The sequence below is a fragment of the Rhinatrema bivittatum genome, chromosome 3, assembly GCF_901001135.1.
Source record: "Rhinatrema bivittatum chromosome 3, aRhiBiv1.1, whole genome shotgun sequence".
Taxonomy (NCBI): Eukaryota; Metazoa; Chordata; class Amphibia; order Gymnophiona; family Rhinatrematidae; genus Rhinatrema; species Rhinatrema bivittatum.
In genome coordinates this window covers 46,485,968-46,509,328 of record NC_042617.1, presented here as the reverse complement: position 1 = coordinate 46,509,328, position 23,361 = coordinate 46,485,968, and the positions used below count along the sequence as shown (strand labels likewise).

Sequence of the window (23,361 nt, the reverse complement as noted above, 5' to 3'; positions counted from 1 at the left end):
GACAGATGGAAGGAAGTAGAAACCAGACTCCGGCAGACGGTTTTCAGGGTAAAAAGTGCATTAAAAAAATAATAATAATAAAAGACTGAAATTGCATCACCCTGAACCAGGTTTCCTGATTTTAAAAAATGCAAACTGCTAAGTCCCATCACACAGACAGACAGGACGGAACAACTTTATTGTTGAAAACAATTTCCCTTCTATCAATCTGAGCATCCGGCATCAATACTGTAGATGAACTGTTAATTACAAAATCAATTAAAAAATTATTTCTGAAAACAGTCACGCATGCCTAGCTCTCAGGGGGGCAATTTGGGCAGAAGGTCTTGTCTCAGTAGGGCCGCGCCAAATCGCAGGTCGTCATCCACAAGTAAGCAAAAGCAATCTGGTTTTTCATTTTTCAGCGCGGCTGAGCCCAGCCTGAGATTGATCGTCACATATGGCCCCAGAAAACAAACTGTCAATACCTTGAATGCTGCAGAATTTGAACAAATAGCCGTCCGCCCATTCAAGCCACTCATGGCATCCCATTTAACAGATTTTATTGACAGTTTCCTTCTTGTAATTAAAGGGAAAACTACTGGCCAGCAACCAAGATAAAGTTCAAAGATAGGGGTCAAAAGAGAAGCAGATGGAGGGGCATGGTGCGACTGTCAATGGTGCGCAGCATCAGAGCGTGATTATTAACGTGCAGGTATCTAATGATCGGCAAGCCATTAAAGGGGCATCTATCCCAGACTCCATGCAAATGCTAAAGGGGACTTAAGCCCACGGACAGCACACCAGGGAGGCACAAAAGGAAAAATGACTTTTGATTTCTACCTTATACACCCCTTCCACGCTTTGGCACTTTTAAGCTTGGATCTGAGAGGACATTTTTCCCTGCTGTGCCGATCTCCTTTCTGCAAAGGCAGCAGCATCCTGCTGGAGTAAGGATTTACCAGCAAGATGGCAGGCAGGCCCGGCCGAAAAGGGCTGCTCCAGCGCTGAATTATTATTGATTTGGTGTTTCAAAGATTTTGGTTCACTTAAGAGGCCGATGTACCAAACCGTGTTAACATCAGCCATTAACGGGCACATTAACGGCCGATGTTAATGAGATGAAAATGAGAAGCACGTTAATGCAAACGGCAAAGCATATGTGCCAATGCAGATGGTAATGCAAAAATTTAACTACACCCCCTGTAGATGTAATTTTCTTTTTTTTTTTTCTTAATGCGTCTGTGTCACATTTTATATGCTTTAACACTATCAGGTAATGAGCTATTTAGCGCACTTTTACATTTCATTATCAGAGATTTTGCATTAACATTAACAAAAGCTAATTTACATGTATGTACAGTGCTCTTAATGCGCATTAACCAAAAGCTTTAATGGGCATTTAAACTTGTGTTACCATTAATGCTGTCTAGTACCTTGGTCCCTTAATAAAGCTAATTCAGTGATTGTAAGGAAGATCGTCCAATACAGGCAATTGTGTGTCTGTTGCGTTCAGTGTAACTGATCAGCTTATATGAGCTCTACTGAAAATCAGTTTGGCAGAAAATAAGAAAGCATTATTGGCAAGTCCCTATTTCTAAAAACATTGTCACTTGGACTGTCTATATGGTATTTGCATATGCAAGTCAGAATATAAATTTTAGAAATTTGCAAACATTTTTTTCCTGTTAATCAATTACCTTACAATAATCAGCAATATCACAGGATTTATACAGGTGCTTTGAAAACAGGGAGTGCTAAGATGCGCTACATGAAGCCCTTTGGCCACTACGGATGAAGATCAGATTTACAATTACTTTCTCTCTTAAAAAATCATGAGGGAATAATGGGAAGAAGGAAAAAAGAAAGAGAGACACATGAAAAATGTAAAAAGATTCATGAAAATATGCCAACCTGAATTAGCAAGCGCTATAGCTTTGAGAGTGACAAACTCTTCCTTCTCCAGTTTCATGCTCTTGTATTTCTTTACGAGCTGAAGGATGGCGTTGTTGAGGTCAAGAAGGCCTGCTAGTTTGGATTGGTCTTCATCCATAATATAATCTTCAGCATAAACAAGCTCATCTTCAAAAGAAAGTGACCGGTATACAACCCCCAGAATCAAAATCTCCATCCAAGCACTTTGCAAGAGGCTCATCTGATCTGCCAGAGACAAAGTGGAGAACCCTACAAAGGAAGAAGCAATTATCAAAAAAAAGCCCTATTATAATATGACCTTAAAAACAATGGACGAAACCCACACTCGGATTGACGGAAAGGCACTTTGTGATGTCATACAAGGGTATCTGTATTCTAATAACCAGGTGTCGTGCTACAAATTCTTGGAAGCAAATATGTTCATATTTGGAGTGGAGGAGTAGCCTAATGGTAAGAGCAGTGGGCTGCAAACCAGGAAAGCCAAGGTTCAAAATCCTATCGTTCCTTGTGACCTTGGGCAAGTCACTTCTCCCTCCATTGCCTCCGGTACAAACTTAGGGGGTTATTTTCCAAGCTGCATTATGGGCTTTTCGCATGCGTTAAGGCATTTTTCGCATGTGAAAAGCCCCATAATGCATGGTGCGATGCTAATTTAGAAAAGGGGTGGAGTTTGGGGCAGGATTTCTGGCCAAGTGGGCTGGCTTCGCAACCTAGCTTGATGTTACCCAGGTAGAGAGTCCATCAAGCTAGGTTGCGAGAATATTGTACAAATTTCATCTTTGGGTGAGTTTTCTCACTCCGAAGGACATCAAATCATCACAAGAGTGCACTGTTCTGTTCGTACGTCTCACTCTGAATGTTAAACTGGCCCCTAACCCCTACACTACTACCTAAACCTCACCTCGAGTAACTAGGTGGGCCTCATATAAGAGGTATAAATACCTACCTAGTATGAGGGCCTTATGGCTAGTCTCTCCCCCCCCCAGTAGTTATAGTTGTGGCACTTACTGCAAAATGCAAAAAGTTATCACACTTTGCAGTAATACCTATGCAAAGCACTACAGTAGCACATTTTGCAATAAATAAGCCATTACCATAAAACACATTCCTCTTCCTATCACATGTGATAGTTTGATGAATCTAGGCCTCAGATTATACAGTACCTAAATGTAACTCACCTTGAGCTACAAGGAAAAGGCATGAACTAAATATACTAAAGAAATAAATAAACATGTTGACCCATAGAATAACAGTAAGACAACTCAAGGTTCATATATACAAGATCATGTTCCATTTCAACTTTCATCTTCTTTTCTATAGAAAAATAAGCTTCAAATGTTTGCAGGATATGGAATATTTCCTCCCTCTTCCTTCAAAATCAGTCATCATGAATTAAAGGTGTTAGCCAGTCCTATTGTTTAGATTCATTTTCTGTAAGGGTTTATGGTAGCACAAAAGAGCTCTATAACACCAGAACAAAAACAGTTTACATTACCTCATTACAAAATCTAAGTTGCCATGATAAAAGCTTCAATTAATCTTCTGGTTTTTGTTTTTTTTTCTCCCTAATGTTTCTTGGAGGTCAAAAAATAACATTGGCCCTAATTGGATAGGTTCTTTTTCTTTCTTTTATAGGAAACCACTCAACTTTAGAAGGCAAACAAATACAACAATTTCTAGAAGTTGATTAGTTTTTTTCTTTTTGGATTTTTTTTTTTTTATCAGTACTACTACAAAATAAATCACATACTAAAATGAGTTCTTTTTATTAACAAATTATACATAGACAAAGGGAAGTTAAGTGATATGCTATGGATTATGCCACAAGTACTGGTAATGGGATGGGAATCTGGATCTGCAGGTTACATCATTCTAGGCACTGAAGAATGGCTACGCCATGAGCTCTATGCAGGTTTGAAAGTTAAAAAACAAACAAACAAGCATTTCATTGAAAAACAATAGAAAAATATATTTCACAAAATTAAGGTGGAATGATCTGGTAGTGCAGTACCAAAAATGATGGTACAGTGTCATCAACAGCCCAGTTCCCATTCCCCACTGTACCAGTAATCTTATCTATTAAACAAACCCCACAACCATAAGAGTAAGCAACTCAAGAGAGCTCAGGTGATTAGCACAATATGCAGGTACTCTCTCACAGAGAGAGAGAAAGAGGGACCCTAAGTAAGGCCCTAATTACTAAGGCCATGGCTTCTGCAGCAAGTCCCAAGTGAAGAGCAATCACACCTTCCTTTGGAGAGTGAGAGCAGAAATGCAGCAGTGCCTCTTGAATCAGCTGGTGCTTCGGTTTCCCTTTCTTCTAAACTCTTCCCCTAAGAGCATCGTTAGGAGGCAGCCACTACATTTCCAGCTCTTATTCACAGCAATAGTTCATTTATTATAACCCATCTGCTCCTGACCCCCCCAATCCTAAACAGGAAGTAATTTCCTGATCTGTTGGGTAAAAATGCAGGAGCTTGCCAGGTGGCACCGCCAACTATGAGTGCTTAATAAATTCATCAAAAGGGATTAGTCAAGCTTTTCTAAAGCGGGTCTTAAGAGATGTCTAAACGTTTCATTTAGATGCCTATGAAGCGGCTCCCATGTTCCTCGTAAGGATTCCTGCCATGCAAAGGATCTTTAAGTGTTACCTTCTTTGGCAAACCCAGAATCCTAATCGACAAACTAAAAACAAGCATAAAAGCCAGCAACTTGTGCTGCATGGGTTTCTCCTGCAAGAGGCGATAATCTGAAAGTTTTCAGGAAATAAAAGCTTCCTAGGAGGCTGGCATGGATGCAAACTGAAGCAAAATGACTGTGTTATTATGAATGAGGTGGGTCTAGAAATTTCCCTCAAGCGTATGTCTATTTAGATTTAAACCAAGGAAAGAAATAGGGGTAGGGGAGACATAACGTACCTAAAGTTAACGGGAAGCAAAAATACCAGAACACAGCATGTTAGCAGGAATGGGGGCTGTGTGGGGAATAAAAGATCTGAGAAGAAAGGCAACATAGTTAACCTCCAAATAATGGTGTGATGGGCTCAATGAAGTGTGTTTTCAATTAGTTGCCACCTCGGCTTCTATGCATTCTCTGAAAGAGCAGCGGCATCAGCAGATGGACAAGAGAAAGTAGCCCTCCAGCACTTTCCTGTGACAGCCCCTATTCTCCCTCCCAGACACCGCTGTTAGTAAATAATTAGATTTACACATTCTCCAATCTCCACACATCTTTCTGCCCAATAATTAAAAGCAGGATGATTAGTTTATTGAGTGGAAGGAGGAACTTTTTTTTTTATTGAGGTCCAGCCATGATTTTATCAGGGCCAGCACTTTTAGGGTTGTCATGAAGGCACAGCCATCCAATTTTTCTTATCTGCCTGATTAATACAAACGGTGTTTCAGGACGCATTAATTAACAGATACAAATCTACGTTCTCATGGAAGGATCAATACGATGAAGAAAAGAGGCATCAATGTGAATTTACTGCTGATGATGGAGAAGACGCTCTATTGACATATACGTGTGTGGAAACTTTAACGTTACACTACAGCCTCCTTTGTCCCTGTGATTTACAAATTAACATTTTTTTTTTCAGTTTTGACAATGCTTTGCACACCGCTATGGGGTTTAATTAACCAAAGTGCAATAAAATCTAGATTTAAAAAAGAAAAGTTGAACTCAAATGTTATCTCCCTCTTTACTACTTCAAGAAAGCTCTTGCAACTTTTTATTTTATTTCTCTTCTTTCTACGTCCCCTTTTCAGTAAAATAATGTTTGGTGAAGTTTTTGAGTTCTGAAATTATCACAAATCAACTGCCCTAAAAATGAAGATGCTGCCCATATTTATTCACTTGGTAACTCAGGGTTTTTAAAACAATTTACTCAATACAAAAAATATCGTCCCTGAGGAGCATATAGTGAAAATATTGGAGGGTTTGGGGATTTTTTGCCAAAGAGCCTGCAGGGCTTTCTGTTTGGGTTTTTATTTTTTTTTTTATAAACACAGTCTTCTGAAAGCCACGGCCAGCGTGGCTCTAGTGACTTGGTTTTTGGAGGCAGACAACGTTTATGTTTTGAGCTTATATCCAGACGCACTGTAGTATTTGTAGGCCAATCTCCTTCATTTGCAATCAGAAACTGGGGTCACTGGGCAGTTCTGTGAGCCAATTAAAGTAATGGGGGATGGCCATATATCGTTGGTATTTCAAGGCTATGTCCAGAGATTTCCCAGGCATAGAACTGGTTTGAGAATATACATAGGGCCCACTTGGAAGGGTTCTCTGGCTCTCTCTTTTACAGATATAAATATTTATTCACAAGCACAGACACACAGGCAGGACTGATACACTGTGCAAGGCATCGGGTCTGCAGGGATGCCCCTGTCTGAGGTACTGAAGCAGCCCACTGACAAACTGTGCAGCTCAAACGGATTTCTACACTGGGGATAATTCCCAACTCATGATGGCTACTATTTGCATACATACTATTGATGAGTTTCTTGGGGTTTTATATTGCTTTGTTCACTCTCTGTTGCCCACATTATGGAATGTTTTCTGTTTCTGTTCTCTTATGCAGTTTGTGTTTTATTTTTGTGAAAGAGTACGGTGTCAGTTTCTGTTATTTTTATGCATATTGTAAATTAATGTTGATGTAGCATAATCTCACTTTGAGCATTATTTTATGAATTAAGTAAGTTATAAATCTAGAGAAAAATAAACACATACATGCTTTTTTATTGGACTAACAATTTCTTGACTTTCGGAAGCTATTACGTTAGTCCAATGAAAAGGCACACCTAATATAATTTTTTATTGCTCTTTAATTCTATGCATTCAAGTGGTCTAATACAGCAAATGCACTACTTTATTCAAGTTGAAATTCCAACCAATAATAAAATCGGGCTACACCATTGGGATTAATATCCTTACTCTTACAAAAAGATCAGAGCATATTTAGAGGGAAATTTTGTAACATCGCATGTAAGTTAGCCAGCAAATATGCGCATAAGTTATGCCAATTTTCAAAGCAGACTTCCATGCCTAAAACCCCTTTGAAAATTATCCCACCAAATGTATCAACACACACTTGCACCCTGTGCGCAGAATTTGTTTTTCTTAAAATCCAAAAGTACTTGCACCAATTTCAACCCCTTCACAACCCCACTCCTAAGAAGACCTCTGCTCAGTCTGCATAAACTTATGGGCCCACAGGATATATGCACACAGGTTTACCAACAGAAAAGAGTGGGCAATTTTGTAAAAGGCCATTTCTCAGCATGAAACACTGTTTGTACCTGCAGAGCTCCTGTTGAAAATTACCCTCTTTAAAGATGATTTCTCAAAGGAAGTTCCGAGCATAAAACTAGCATATACTTGTATCGGTGGCATGTATGTGCATATATGTTATTTTATAAACATCAAGAAATTGCAGCTATATTCAGTTTTGCACATACATTTTAATGGGGAAAAAAGGGGCAGTTTCGGGGTGTTCAGCGGTATGCGCTGTAGTTACTATTTTGTACAAGATCTGAGGCCAATATTCCGCACCACTTAACCAATGAAGTTCCTACTTAGTCTTTTTGAGTATTCAGCCATGCTGGGCAGTTGCCACTTAGTTGGCTGTTTATCTGGCCAAACAGCCGGTTAACAGAGTCAATCATCATGTCAAGTTAGGGCCTTAACGTACGCGATAATGCTCTAACACATATGTTAAATAGCTCAATGTGCGCTAGCATGCAAATGTGACATTTGCTAAGCAAGTGGGAGGAGTTTGGGTGGAGTTAATGGTAATGAGCAGCTCCTAATGTCAAATGCGATGGAGTTAAGCACAGCAACTCAGGTTTTAATGTCAGTAATAACTACACCTGTTTTCTGTGCATTGTGCCTGTGTTAGTTGTGCATTACCAGGCGAAAAGGTTTTTATCACACGAGAAAGAGAGAGAGAGAACAATATGTCACTTTACTATTTATACCACTGTAAGAGGGGGCACTTTTAACTCTATGTGGGTTTTGAGGTAAGTTTGGGGGAGTGGTTTTACATACACAGTAGGAGGTATGAACAGTAAAGTTGACATTAATGAAGATTTTCTGCTATTTGAATCGATGAAAGGTACAAAAGGAGCTGATTTGTACAATGCACTCTCTACCTTGCTAGTTAGTCAGAAAAATTTATCCAGCTAACTATAAGATAGCTGAGTATATTCTGTGGCATGGCTGAGCCGCTGAATATCTCAGCTTAATTAGCTGGATAAGGTTATCTGGCTAAGCTTACTCAGCTGGATAGTGGCTGAATATTGGCCTCTCTATGCTTGTGCATTACTGAACTTATTTGTACACTTTTATATCTGCTAATTGACCCGGAGAAGTGAAATCGGACTTGTCTGTTGTCTGCAGTTTTTGGTGGAAGGATTGGGTGAATCCAAATAAAACTCAATTTCCCTCTGCCACGAAGGACCTCAGTACCTAGTTTCTGCTGGACTCTGACAGATAATAGCGTTAGACATTCTGCTACATGATACTTTTCAAAATGCACACATAGCGCATTTCGTTTTATAGAAAGGCACAGCTCTGTGCATGCAAGTGACAACTTTGATCTCCCCTCCCATTTCAGCGCCATCGAATGCATCTCAGGAAGCTGCTAACCTGCAGTTACCCAGCCAGATGACAGCTCAGAAGCACGTCCTTTTGGAAGGATGGACAAGCTCATCAGGACTTTGGCAGCCCTGGGGTAAAGGCTGGAAGGGAGCAGGTTTTTGTGCCAGGGCTCTTGCTATCTTCCACTGCAAGCTTATGTACTAGATGACCGCTATGGGCACTTCTCAAGCTCTTGATCTTACTATTGTTATTATTTTTTTTTCTTTGACAAGCAAATCAATGCACTTTGTAGTTAACTAGCAAAAAAGTCTTAAGCATCTGAAGGTGTGAAGGGCCAAACATATCTGATTGCTGGTTTTCAAAGATACACTTTCATTTAAGAAAGTATAAATGTTTATTTCCTCAGCAGAGGGTTGATGAAAATAGGCTGTAGTGCTGGCACATGAATTTTTAACCCCTGCTAGTCATACTTCTCTCTCTCTCTCTCTCTCTCTCTCTCTCGCTGCAGTCTTTTTATGCAGTCAAGTACAAGCCTTTCAACCTGCTTAATGGAATCAGTGCAATGATTTGCCACTTGTAATGTCTAGACTGCAGTTTTCAGACAATAATAATAATAATAATTAAAACATCTAACCCTTGCTCCTCCTCCACTCCTGCCTAATTACAATGCTGCCCTAATAAGCTACTGCAATCCCCTGGTGCTTGGGACCTCATCACTTGTCAAGAAAACCCTGCTTCTTGCAGGAGGGAGCTGAATGGGGATGCAAGGTGGGATTTCTTCATCGGTAAAGAGGGAACTGCACTCTTCCAGTTGCAAAACTAACAGGACCCTTGCAGCTGGATCTTTGCAAACAGGGGCTGATGTGTTACCTCTCGCGACTGGATCGATCATCAAAATACTCTAATGATGTGGCAGTCCATGTGCTCTGGAAACCTTGGAAGCTTGTGCACTCTGTATGCCATTAGATTATTCTACGTGGGTCTGATTGAAGCTGCTTTTCTCCAATCTGTGTTTGTTTGTTTGTTTGTTTTTAAATGATCATTTCATGCAGCCAAAAAAGTCCATGGATGGAACTCTTTAAGACCATTCCCTTCACTAAGATGGACTTCATGGACCCCATGCTACTAGGACCAGAGCAAAGCAGCTGCAGATGGGCAAGCACCAAAGCATAACCTGGAACAAGGGCACTAACAAATGCACCAACTGAATGACTACTCCCTGGTATCAATATTCAGCTGTTAGTGGTCAGATGGCGCTACTGATGCGTCAAGTCATTGGCGCTCCTGCACCCTCATGTTATTAGACTTTGGGGGCCCGATATTCAAAAGTATCTGGCTAAGTTACAAGGAATATTCCATGGCACAGCTATGCCACTCAATATCTGCATGAAAGCCGCTACTTAGCTGGATAAGTTATACCTGGCTAAGTTAGGCCAGATGGATAAGTACTGAAGCCCCAATCCGCCCACAGCCCGCTCACAAAGTTCTCTGGCTAAGAGATAGCCAGATAAGTGACTTATCCAGCTATCTGGTGGCCACTGTATATAACTGGATATTCAGCGGCTGCTATCGAGCACTGAACGCACTTTGAATATCGGGTCCTGGGAATCTAACTTTCAAACTTATCTGCGGTAGAGAATTTATGCACGTGTAGATGTACGGAGATTTACGCTATTATTTTATAAACCGTGCAGTGAAAGTATGTGCATGTGTTTCAGTATGCGCAAATATTTCTAATGCAAGAAAGTACATATTTTCTCTCCCTGTTTTATAAACATACCCACATAAATTCTAGGTGCATCAAAAAATATAACATATATGTGTAATAAGCCTGATTTAAACAAGGAGACAGGTAATTTATAAAGTTTGGGGTAAATTTTAAAAGAGTTGCTCGCGAGTATCTGAGTCGAGTACAAGCAACTCGTATATTAAAATGCAACAATTATGCATGTATATGCACGTGTACGAGCAAGCAAACGGGCAGGAAAAAGGGGCAGAATCAGGGAGTCTCAGGGTGTTCTGGGGTGGGGCTGACATTTACACAAATACATTCGTATTTTTAATCCGGTGGCTGCGGTGCACGGCGGCTGTTAGCTGCAAATATTTACTTCTGCTCTTGATGAGGTGCAAGTCTGCAGAAATCTCTTTTTAGGCCTAAAACAACTGGGTGAGGGGTCCGGATAAACGGGGGGGGGGGGGGGGGGAGTATAGGTTGAAGAACCAAAGGGGTCTGGATGACCTCTAGGTAGACTGGGCAAACTGGTGAACTAATTGGTAAAATTGGGATTGTCCTTCATGCAAGCATGTTTTAAACTCCACTTACGTGCGCTCGTTAAAACCAAAGGAAGAGACGCAAACTACATTTGCTCCTGTAACCATTTAAAATTAGGAGCACACATATGCACGCTTGGTGTATCTGAAACCCTACATGCGCAATTACGTGCATGATTTAAAATTCCTGCATATGCGTGTGCATGCCTGCATGTATACAGGCACCGCACACTCATTTTAAAGGTATCGTCCCTGTGCATATACTGTTTTGAAAATACTCACTTGCATATATACTTAAAATAAATCACCAGTTCAACCAGTCTGACTCCAGCTCACCTAGACTCTCTAGCACTTCACTCTGAACCTCCCGCCCAAAAACTGCAGACAACAGACAAGTCTGATTTCACTTGCACCAGTCAATAAGCAGGAGCAAAAGTGTACGAATACGTTTGGTAGTGTACATGCCATATATTTCTTACAAAATAGCATCTACTGTGCCTACTTCTGAACCATGCCCTGGAATGCCCCAGCTTGTCCCTTTTTTCCAATGGTAAAATTGTATGCGCAAAATGGAAAATATGCAAGTACTCTCAACATTTATAAAACATACCTGCATATATATAAGAACATAAGAACATGCCATACTGGGTCAGACCAAGGGTCCATCAAGCCCAGCATCCTGTTTCCAACAGTGGCCAATCCAGGCCATAAGAACCTGGCAAGTACCCAAAAACTAAGCCACGCCCATATGTTATATAGGCGTGGATATGCTATTTTTATACATGAAATCTCTTGGAAAATGTACTCCTAAGCAACTTGGCCGATTGAGCTACTTTAAAGTAAATGGTAGAAGGACCAAGAAAGCAGAAACTCCCAAATGCTTCGTCATTTAACTTATTCACTTGCAGCATTGGTCTTTTAATGTTTAATCTGTGTGTGAACCTCTTTATGGAGCACTTGCCGTCCACTTTATGAACATGTGTACCAGATGATCCCAGTGCACTGATTCATCATTGATAGACAATCTTTGCATTGGCCACATCCGAACTCTCCTTGAAGAGGCAAAACTCCACCATGGTGTCCAGGCTTGTTCCCCCGGGGGCCCCTGTGCTCTGCTCTCAGAAACCTAAGGAGGGTCATGAAAAGCCAGGCGGCTTTGGATAACAAATGATCTCTCTTCACCTATCGCGCCCAGAGTTTCATTTTCCTTCTCTTGGCTTTCTTGATGAGAACAAATGGAGAGAGAGAGAGTGAGAGGGAGAGAGAGATTTGCAGGGAAAACAATTAAACCGACATTGGGCAGTGCTCTAAGAAAGAAAGATGATGCTTTGCATTTTGTTCCAGGTCTCTTTATTTCCTGACAAGTAAGAGTGAAGTCAGAGTCAACCTGCTAACAGCACCGCCGCCGTCAATATGTTTACTAAGGGGCCAAAAACATTGGTGCCCCAGCCAGAAAGAGCTGCTGCCCTTACTTCTCCCTTTTTCGCTTTCGTCCTCACTTAGCTCCTCTGACTTTGAAAAGATGCCTGTTCCCCCCTCCTCACAGGGGTAGGCGTTGCAGCTAGTTTCTTTTGGTTCAGCTCAGATTTTCCCCAAAAAAAGAAACCCCTGAGTCTGAAAGAGCCTGACTTTCAAGCCTGCCATGTTAATAGGTGCACAGAGATTTATGTCAGTATTTTATAAACTGCGTGGTGGGAGCCAAAAGTACGCATGCATATGCAGGAAAGCAAAGTACCCATTTTATAAAACTACCCGTGTATATTTCACAGGCGTAGTAATTATAACAATGCATGTGTAACACAGACATGAACACCGCTTCTGAGTACTCTGCTTCTGAAATTACTTTCTTGTGTGTATGCTTGCAATCGCCAATTTGCTGGCACCTCCAGCACCTCACCTTTTCCAGTTCACCCAGACCTCTCCCCCAACAACAACTGACAAAAGACACGCCGACTTCCAATTGTGCGAGTCAATTAACAGATGTAAAAGCGTACGGACAATTTTGGCAGTGTGTGTGCGTAGAGCGCTTATAAATATCAACTTGTGTGCGTTCTGAGCCCTGACCTGGAATGCCCCCTAAAGTGCCATTTTCCCCGTTAACATTTTCGCATACTCTTGTGGTTTGTAAAATATATAAGCAGATAGTGCTTATCTGGTACACTTTAGCTTATCTAGCACTACATGAATGCAGGAGAATCAGCAAGCTGGAGCTTTGCCAGGCAGAGAAGACACTCTGTCCTCTGTTGTGAGTTTGTCACCTTTCACTTTGCCTGTTTGGGAAAATGTTCATGTGAAGAAGGATTATTTGCAGAATACCTCGTACTCATTTAAATGGCAATTACAAGTACTTCAGCGAGGCCTTTACCCTGTGCAAAGCCATTATGGAAAATATTCTAAACAGCAGCCCTAAAGAAATGGTATTTGAGAGAGGGTGCTCTCTAGCATATCTTAACACAGCTTATAGAGCAGAGCAAAACAGATTCTGCAAGATGTCCCAAGACTGTACTGCTTGCTGCTTTATCATCTGTTTTGTCTTGCCTCAATATGCTTTCTTTCATTTTTAGATCTCTTGTGCAATAAGAGGTGTGAATTTCCTGTTATGATGGTATCCTCTTGTTTTAAAAATCTTTCTTCCCTGAGCCCACTCTTCAGTTGTTCACTCTAAACTGAAATATCTGTTTATGTGATGCCTGCATGTGGCTCCAAGACCAGGCGATAGAGGCTTATACACTTTGAGGGTAACTCTCAAAAAAACTTTATGCAGAGATCCACAATATTTTATAATTTGTGCATATCAGATATGTGCAGATCATAAAATATGTGTATGGCTACCCCCTAACATATGCACGTATGTTTCCTTAAGCGCAAACACCTGCAATGCATTGAAAGCATGTAGTTTTCCTATTTTAAAAACACTTTTAGGTGCAAAAAAAATTGTGACTTGCTCAAATAAATTCACATGGAAGTCTGGATATTTTAAAGCGTGCACACTTAAATGAAGTCACCAGTTTGCCGCACCCTCCACCAGTTCACCCAGTCCTTCTCCAGGTCATCGAGACCCTCCTACGTTTTCACTCTGAATTCACCCCGGTTCACCCAGACCTCCCGACCAACAACATACAATTGCATAAGAAAGCAAGTATAAAGTTAACAGGTGCATTTTCAAAGGTGTTACGCATGTAAATTTAATCTATTGTAGTAATTTTAAAAACCATTTACCTGCATAAGTGCACTTAATGCAGGTAAAACCCAGTTTTAAGCATCTAAATGCTTTTGAAAATCAGGCCCTATGGAATAAGCTGACAAATGTAAGCATATAAAGTCTCTGATAAAACAGCAGCTTATGCCCTACCCCAGAACGCTCTAGGAACACCCCTTCTTATGTGTAAATGTGTATGCACGACTGAAAATACACAAATACTTTTGATGTTTATACAATGTGCGTATATGCTAAGTTTTCACATGTAAATATTTTGGCCTTGAGGGGCGGTCAGTAAAATCAGGTAATTTTGTATTTACTTGGCCCTTTTAAATTCCCGTGAGCCACAGCTTCTTGGGCCTGCCAGGAAAAACAAATACACCTCCTTGAGAGAGAGGGTTTTTTTTGTGGAAACAGGCATGCCTCTTTTCACAAAGTACCACATTAACTAATTTGCATGATTTTACATTGCAGTGGCTCATTAATGTGGTATGTCTGACTAAACCTTTCACAAGCAGTGGACTACATGCAATAATTCACTACTTCGAGGCGGCCTTCTGTGAAAGTTTTTTTCACCAAAGGAGTTTTTACAAAACATTTGTGCACAACGCCCACACTTTAGCGTTTCTGTGCAGTTGTGGGCATTTTGCAAAACCTTTGCATGAAAAAAAATGTCCCAGCTCGGGAGGGAGAGGAGCCAGCAGCAGCAGCAGCAGCAGGAATGGATAGAGGCCCCTGCTCTCCTGCTGAACGGGGCCGCAGAAGGGAAAGGAAGAGGACTGAGGGTTGCAGGAATTCCCCAGGCACAGGGCCACACTGCCAGCACTGAAGCACAGGGATGGGGGGGAGGGCACACTTCTAAGCTTCCCTTTTTCAATGGTGATTAGAAACTTAAAGGATTGAAAAAATAATAATTGTTTTGCCAAGCCCACATCATGTTAACGGGATTCCCTAGCCTAGCATTACAAATTCCCCAAGCCTCTCAGCAGGATTTGTTTTCTTTCTTTTTTTTTTTTTTTTTATCTCGTTACCATCTGTTGGTTTATTTATTTATTTATTTTATCCCAACCATGATAATGTAACAGGAATTTCTGCAAATGCAACTGCAAGCTACTATAAGAAAAAAAAGTCAGCATCTCTAGCAAAGAAAATCTAAAATTTGCTCTCTCTCTCTCTTAAGTGGGTCTGAATGTACCATCCTGACTACCTCCTGGGGCAGCGAGTGCCAATCTGCAACAGTCCATGAAAAAAACTGCCCAGTTCTAATACACCTAATTAGCCATCGGCAGACTCTTAATTGCATACATTAGGATGATTCCATAGTGGAGATTAATTCTAAATATACCCAAGCAGCTGGTTAAGATGCCATGGATTACAGTGTGGACTGTACTTTTCCACTTAATTAGATATCAAAATTAAGCAGCAACAAGCATTTTGACATAACGGGGATCAAGCCTTCGCCTGCCATCCCAGAGCTGCACTAAAGTGACCACTAAACAGAGCCGCACAGATGGAGAGATATTAAAAGCCGCACTGGAAAGTAATTTCAAATAATAAAATATCAATATTTACATTTTAATTACCCCTGCCGAGAGCCGCTCTGTCATTTTCACTATTGCCGACGCAGCAAGGGGTAGTGGGATGACATTGTGTCTCTGACTGCAGCGGCTAGTTTGTTTCCATTACTGAATGACAAGTGTTTCAGAGGCAGTGACACCCAGTGTGTGAGCTATAATGACAGTGCATCAGAAAATTCCTATTAAGGGAATAAATACCTCAGCAAGAGAATCTACTCCAAGCGGCCACTCTGCCTTCTTGAAGCTCAGGATCCTGCCTTCCCTCCCTCCCAACCCTGAGATATAGAGATATAGATATAGAATATATATATATATGTGTGTGTGCATTAGTTTTTTTTCTGATGGAAAGTTTATTAGCTGTGCCCAGGGGAAGGTTTAGCAGCCTATGAAATATTTTAACTGCCTAATCCGTCCTGCTCCGACCAGCAGCGTGAAAACAGTAACACCGAACCTCAACAAACACCGAGGGCTTTTATTTTTTTTTTTTTTTGCTTTAAGATGAATCAAAGCCGTGCTCAATCCAAAGGCAGAAGAGCAGAGGCCAGCAAGCAGGGATAAACTGAAGAGCGAGTGCCAGCATTTCCTTTCAAAACAGATGAGCAAGGACATGGCGAGAAGCACAAAGAATGTCATTTTATTGTTTTCTTTCCAGCTTTGGGGGAGAAGGCTTTTTTTGTTTTTTTTTAATAGTGATTTTATGGTGTACTGAAGGGAGGCTGTGTAATCTAGCTCTGAAAGCAGAGTAGTAAAAACACTGGTGATCTAGGTTCAAATCGTACCACCACCACCACTCACTGTCCAATCCTGAGCACATCTCTCAAATCCCATTAGGTTCTGTTTTCAAACGTTTTGCCACTGGCATGGAAGGGAGAAATTAAAGCATCTGCAATACTGTTTATATTTAATAAATGTATAGGCTGCATAATTAGCTAAATCTTCAAAAGCATTTTACATCATTCTTTGACTCTTACGAACCCATCCCTCATCTGTGCATTTCATTTTTTTACATATATATATATATAATGTTAATGCTAGATGTTGACCTTTGGTGCCAATACTACCCATGGTGAAAAAAGACACGGAATCTCATAATGGTGCAATGGTGACCCCACCATCCCCAAAGATGCTTTAGGCTCTGCCACCCTGAGCCTGGGCTCCTGGTAGGGCTATTCATGGCACAGAGGCTGAATTGTGGGCAGGGGCATGTGGCTAATTCTATGACATTGCAGCCATGGCTTTCCCCAGTGGAGATGCAGATGCGCTGCGACCCAGTTGAATAACAATTATGGGCTAGCAGGCTTCAAAAGGCAGGCCCCCTTCAGTAGTCTTGGATTCCTTGCTGTTGATTTTAGGACCTGTCCTGATTAAGCACTGTGCGGTAGCTGGTATGCAAACAGCGACCTCACGCTAATCTAGTCACGTGCCAGCGCCCTCCATGTATTTCATAATTTACAAAAAAAAAGAAAAAGAGAGAGAGATCAAATTGGAGTCTCTTAAACATTGTGGGAAAAAAAAAATCACCGTGCACTGATACAGGTTTGCATTCTTCCTGTCTGTCTGGTTTCTATACGGCAGGAGGAGATGGCGGCTTTCCCCTTGTGCGGTTCGGAATCGCTACTGCTCAGTGAGGAAACCACGTCTGATCTAATTTATTCACAAAGAAAACAAAAACATGTAAATGAGAAAACGAGTAAAAGAAAAAGAAAGTCGTCTCCTGGGAGGAAGCCCTGGAAGAATCCTCCTCCAAGGATGTGCTGGCAAAATCCACACACAGGCTGCTCCTTGCTGATCCCAGGAGTGGTGACCTGCATTTATTTCAAGCAGAGAGATGACTGGGCCATAAACGGGACAAGGGGCTTCGAGCACTATGCCAAAAATTCATCAGAATCGAAGAAATGCTGCGCTGTAGCTTTAACAGGAACGTCCGGCAGAAAGAAATCAAACCAGAAAGCCTGTGGAGCCCAGGCTAAGCGGCAAGGCCTTCCAGGACCAGACACGTCCCCATTTCTCAGCCACCAGCACCTTTTAATTTCTGAAAGAGCCACGGTTGAAAATCTTAATTAATTGTTCCATACTGCTTCAGGATCATTATGCAATGTAATAAAAGCCGTGTAATTATGAAATTTTACAGCCATTACCAAGGCCGATGGCTCGTACTTCATCATCAGATGGACCCAATGGCTTTTAGCTCCCCCAGCTCCCCTCTGATAAACTACGCACAGATCCTTCAGGACCAGACAATATCCAGACAAGGCAGCTAAGAGCAGCTACCTACAGACGAAGCCAGAGATAAAGATGGACTGTAAATCTACACACACACACACACACACACACACACACACACCACCCATGCAGGCACATCGCCTCGGGATGACAGAGGGGGGAGGATGAAGCACTGGGGGAAAGCCGGACGCCCCTCCATGAGAACAACGTTCTGGGGGCAGGGGCGGGGGAGGGTTCCCTTTCCCTAGCATTCAGTTTTTTTTGGCTTATAAAAGATGTGAAAACCGTACTTAAGGTCTCGTTTTAATTCCTCAGCAGCCCGCGCCAAGGAATGGTGGGTGGACAGTGGCACTCTGAGCAAGGAAGGCAAGCTATCATGTCCTCTTCTGGGAATGCATGGCTTCGGAAGATTTTATTGTAAAAACTGGAAAGCGATTTATAAATGTCACAACTAAATAAATAAAGGGTACACGGGCAAAGGCTGATGATGGACGGAGTGCTTATCGGTGAGGTTCACTATTTGAACCATGCAGTTTCCATCCTTGTCATCTTAAAAATAAAATCAGCCAGCAAGCGGAGGCCTTGAGGCAGCAGTACAAGCAGAACAAGATAATTTAGACAACGGTTTAAAAAAAAAAAACAAAACCCACCACCTCTCCCCCAAACCATTACAATCTCACTTTCCCGCTTCATGAATACATTTTGATCCTTAGATGACAGTAGTGTCTGAAGTTCTTAAAAGTCCTTCCCATAAGCTGGGTTTGCGTGCCAAGCTAGGGCTCTGCTTTCCGGGCTGGCCAGGGGTGCTGCAGAGACAGAATTCACAATCGAGGGATGGGTATTCGTTTTCAATGAATGCAAAAACATGAGGCCATTTTTGGTTTGCTCCATATGGAATGATCCGAAAATGGCTTCTACAAAAATACTTGATAATTTCCGGGTATTTTTGTATTTCTTGTGTTATTTTTTTTTTTTTTTTTTTTTAATGAACCTCCTGAGGCTCTCCATGCACCTGCCTGCCCGGCAAAATTGAACCTGGGGCTCAGGAATTGCCTGCTTGGGCCTCTCTGGATTTAGTCATGGCTCCTGGGCCCCTCCAACCCTTATTCCAGCCACTAAAATTAAAGCGAAATCGAGGCTCGGGCTTCCCCAGGCCCAGACAAGGCCTTTCCGTAGTCTCTCCCCTGCTCTCATTTAACCCCTTTTCCTGGTCCTCGCAATCCTTAAAGTGTGTGTGTGTGTGTGTGTGTGGAGGGGGGGGGGGGGGAGAGCCCCAGGAAGGGAGCTCTCTAGCCCCAGCAAATTTTAGTGGCCATAGGTTCAATTTTGTCAGGGAAGAAGGGTGCATGGCAGGCTGTTTGGCAAATGAACCAAGCCAAAAAAAGAAAAAAACAAACATTTAACAAACTGAAAAACAGATCCCTCCAAAACAAAAATGCCGGGGCTGATATTCTTATGGCAGTCCCTAGTATGGGGTGTGAGCAAGGTATCAGTCATCGTGCACTGGTGACACCTAGTGGCCAGATTTATCGCCCGTGAGTGCAGGCTTCTGGAAGGAGCCCGAGTGCACGGCTCCCCACCAAGGATTGTCACTGGGCTAAGTGAGTTGGGAGGGGATAGAATTTTTTTTAAAAAAGCTCCTCTCACTGTTAAAAATCTAAATAGACTGGGCACAGCTGTGCAGACCAGACAAGTCCCACATCAGTTCTGCTAAGGTAGGAATACATGTGTATAATAATTTCCAGTGTGAATCGACTAGAAGAGCAAGCTCTGAAAAGGAGAGTTTTCAGAATGGCAGTGAGACCATAAAAAAAGGTAGACAACTTGCATTGCAAAAATGATTATTATTAATCATTTGTAGAGGGCATATCAGATGTACACAGCACTGTATAGAGATATTGGTGCTTATGCAGTCAAGTTAGGACAGACGTATAAGGCACCCAGATTAAAAACAAGTAAGAGGTGTTGTGTTAACAGAAAGGTCATAATCGGGGAAACATTAAACTGGGTGAATTATAGGAAGGAAAAAATTGAGGAAAGGGCACCTTTAACTGAGCAAAGCTGCAAATAAGGCTTTTTAAGAATCTATGTAAGAAAAAGCCAGAGAAGTAAGACGTTTGAATACGTTTGAGAGAACTCAGCTCACATCCGGGATTAACATTTAAACATAGCATCGCAACCTAAGAAGTAAAACATAGTAGAGCAGATAAAGATGTAATAGTGCCAAGACACAAACAGGCTGAGGATTCTTGCTGGCACTTTTGCTTTAATGTCAAGATAACTCCAGTATAGTTAAATGAGTGCCCACTCAGAGGTAATTCAGTGCATACGCAAGCAGGCAGCACGATCTGGGCCTTTGGGAAGGATCTTACATGGTACCTCTGAATTTGAAAATAAAGGGGGATCAGAAAGTGAAAGAGGCAGTCAACCAATCAGACGCAAGTTTCAGTGTCAAACCGAAGGAATGTTAAGAATCATTAGAAGTATTAAAAAAAAGATCCAAAATATTAGGTGAATTTTAAAAGCATGGTGCACACCACATCCGAGAGATACACGCACAAGTTGGGCCAGCGTGCGCCGAGCGGATTTTGAAAGCCGCCCGAGGACGCGCGTTTCTTCCGCCGTGCGCACAAGTCTGGGCGGGGCAAGGGCATGTCAGGGCCAGGCCAAGAGATGTGTGCATTAAATACTTACACACTGAGGCTCACACCGGGGTCCCCCTGCTGCCTAACTTTACTACTGCTATGGATGGCAGGTAAGTCATAAAACCAAAAAAGTCCAGGCTAGTTAGTGGGGGCTAACAGGGGGGATGGGAGGAGATTAAATTAGGGGGGGTTTGGAAGTCCTCTCTCTTAAATGGGCAAACTGGGAAAGAACTGGGAAAAACTACCTATGGTGCCGGCACATGTCCCTTGTAAAATTTCCTCACATACCCGGTAGATGTGGGATTTGCACACACATGTACGCATCCATTTAAAATTGTGCGCAGATGCATGCACATTCAGGCTATTTTGTAACATGCGCGCATATATGCGCATATGTTCTAAAACGACCGCGTCCTTGGGCACAAGCCAATCATGTGTGCCCGTGCACCTGTTTAAAAGTTACAGTCCCCGTCTCTTTAAAAATTTTTTTTTTTTTTTTAATTTTTATTTTCTGTTCATTTAATACAACAAGTAACCCACTTGTATGGAAAAGAGCACATGTGCGCACGTTCACTGGCCCGTGCCCAGGGACGTGGCCATTTTATAACATATAAAATAGGCTGACTGCACACACACACACACACACATGCGTGCAATTTTAAGTGGGCGCACTACCGTGTGCATAAATGCCACTTCTACCGTGTAAGCAGGGGGATTTTAAGAGACATGCATGCTGTCGCCATTGGCCAATTTCCCAGTTCATTCCCAGTTCACCCAGTTAAGTGATAGGACTTCCAAACCCCTCTAGTTTAATAACCTCCCTTCTCCCCCGTTAGACCCAACCTTTAAAACCCTGCAGATCTAGATTTTCTTGTTTTACAACTTTCACGTCCCCCATAGCAGAAGTAAAGTTACGCAGCGGGGGACCCTGGCGCACGCCTTTGTGCATAAGTATTTATGCACTACTTTGAAGGTGAAAAGCCAGGAGTTTCCATGCCACACCCACACTCTGCCCCCTTTTTTTTGAACTTTTCATTTGTACGCATAGCGGGAAATACGTGTGCATCTGGACGGCTTTTAAAATCTGTTCGCTGTGCATCCGCCTGACATATTCGCCTATCTGCCGGCTTTGGCGTGCATCGGGCTTTTAAAATTCACCTTTAAGTTAGTAATCCTCCTGGGAAAAAAGGAGCAAGAAAATAACAGATTGTCCTAGCTAATTAGGCCACCGTATTGAGGGAGATCCAAGTCAACAGAAAAGGAACTGAAGAAAATGAACAATAAAGCAAAAGGATAGCCAAGCAGCAATTCAAGCTCTCTACCCTACTACTGGGCTGTATTTGGGGGCAGGGGATGGTAAGACAAGAGCTTGAACTAAGGAAGTATCTAAGGAGATTCTGTTGTACAAGAATGCCGCATGCAGAGCTGGGTCACAGTTTTGATAAATAACAATAAAGTTACATAAGAATATAAGGCAAAGGAACCATAGTGCCCAATTTGGCACATTAGGCTTCATAATCAAAAACTGTTTCCCCTCTTTCTTTGCATAGCCTTAGCTAAGTCTAGAAACATCCTATTCCTACAATTCTTTAAATAACCACGGAAAAAAAGAATTCTCCATCCAAACCTAGAGCAAGGTTAACAATTACAGGTGAATTTTAAAAGGGCAGCGCGTACCAAAACCAGGAGATAAATGAAGATGTCAGGCCGGTGCATGCCGAGCGGATTTTAAGAGCTGCCTGGATACGCCCGTATCTCCCGCTGTGCGCATAAATGACAAGTTCCAAAAATAGGCGGGCTGTGGGTGGGGCATGGGCATTCCTGGATTTTAACTTGAAATGATCGCATAAATACTCACGCGCACAAGCACGCGCCGGGGTCCCCTGCCGCGCAACTTTACTTCTGCTATGGAGGACGTGGCAAGCTGTAAAACAAAAAAATCGAGACGGATCTGCGGTGTTCTAAGGGTTGGGTCTAACAGGCTCTTAAAATAGAAGGATTTGGAAGTCCTACCCCTTAACTGGGCGAACTGGGAATTAACTGGGAAATGGCCAATGGCGTCGGTACGTGTTTCTCTTAAAATTCCCCCACTTACATGGTAGAAGCGGCACAGAGGCGCGCGCCCACTTACAGCTGCACGCACGTGTGCACACATATACGTGCGTTCCGCTTCCCTGGGTGCGGGCCTACCAACGTTCGCACATGTGCGCTCTCGCACAGGTTTAAAAGTTACCGTCTTAGAGTGGCAGGCATAATCAGTTAAAATCTAAACTATCCACAGACTGCTGCAAAGAAAGCAACTGTCCTTCTGGATTTTTATTTTTTTTGATGAAAGAAATAATAAATCCTGGAGACTGGTGCAAGTGAATCTGGCGGTACTTTTACAATTTTCAATAAGTCTCTTTTGAACATATCCACTGTAGTAAGTGAATGAACCCTAGAGAAACTGATGAGAAACAAATTATGGCACCTCATCATATTTTCCAGGGAGTCAGTTTTATTATGTAGAGATGTATTAAATTTGATCATAAGTTTGTTTCCTTGTTTTTTCTTCAGCTGGCCTTCAAGATTATCTAGGCGCTTCTTAGCATCCAAGTTATCAATTTCATGGGCTCTAGAGCTATTTGTAAGTTACTTCAATTGTTCTGAAATATATTGAATTTGCCATGTCAACAATTTCCCAGTGCCTGCAACTGCCTCCCATAAGGATTCAAAATTAAAATCCTTGGGGCAAGTCAAACATAGCGACACACAGCAATTGCCTCTAATCTAACCTGAAACACTCCAGACTCCCAGTCCATTTCAGACGGCAACAGACATGTTTTCCGGAATGTGGATGCCGGCTCTGCTCACCTCATTCCCGTCAGCTCCTAAGGTGCTAGCATTACCAGTATGCACCAGAGCAAGGGGACCTCTGACTGCAGGCACTGCAGCT

At 42.1% G+C, this 23,361-nt stretch overlaps 1 protein-coding gene across 9 annotated transcripts in view; it reads right to left on the bottom strand.

Moving 5' to 3' along the window:
- ESRRG (estrogen related receptor gamma) overlaps positions 1-23,361 on the bottom strand; it is a 1,204,337-nt gene that overhangs the window by 22,828 nt on the left and 1,158,148 nt on the right. For all 9 annotated transcript variants that reach the window (XM_029593195.1, XM_029593193.1, XM_029593192.1 and 6 more), the window contains one exon: positions 1,894-2,163. In XM_029593195.1, coding sequence (XP_029449055.1) covers positions 1,894-2,163 — 270 coding nt within the window. The remainder of the gene's footprint in view (positions 1-1,893; positions 2,164-23,361) is intronic.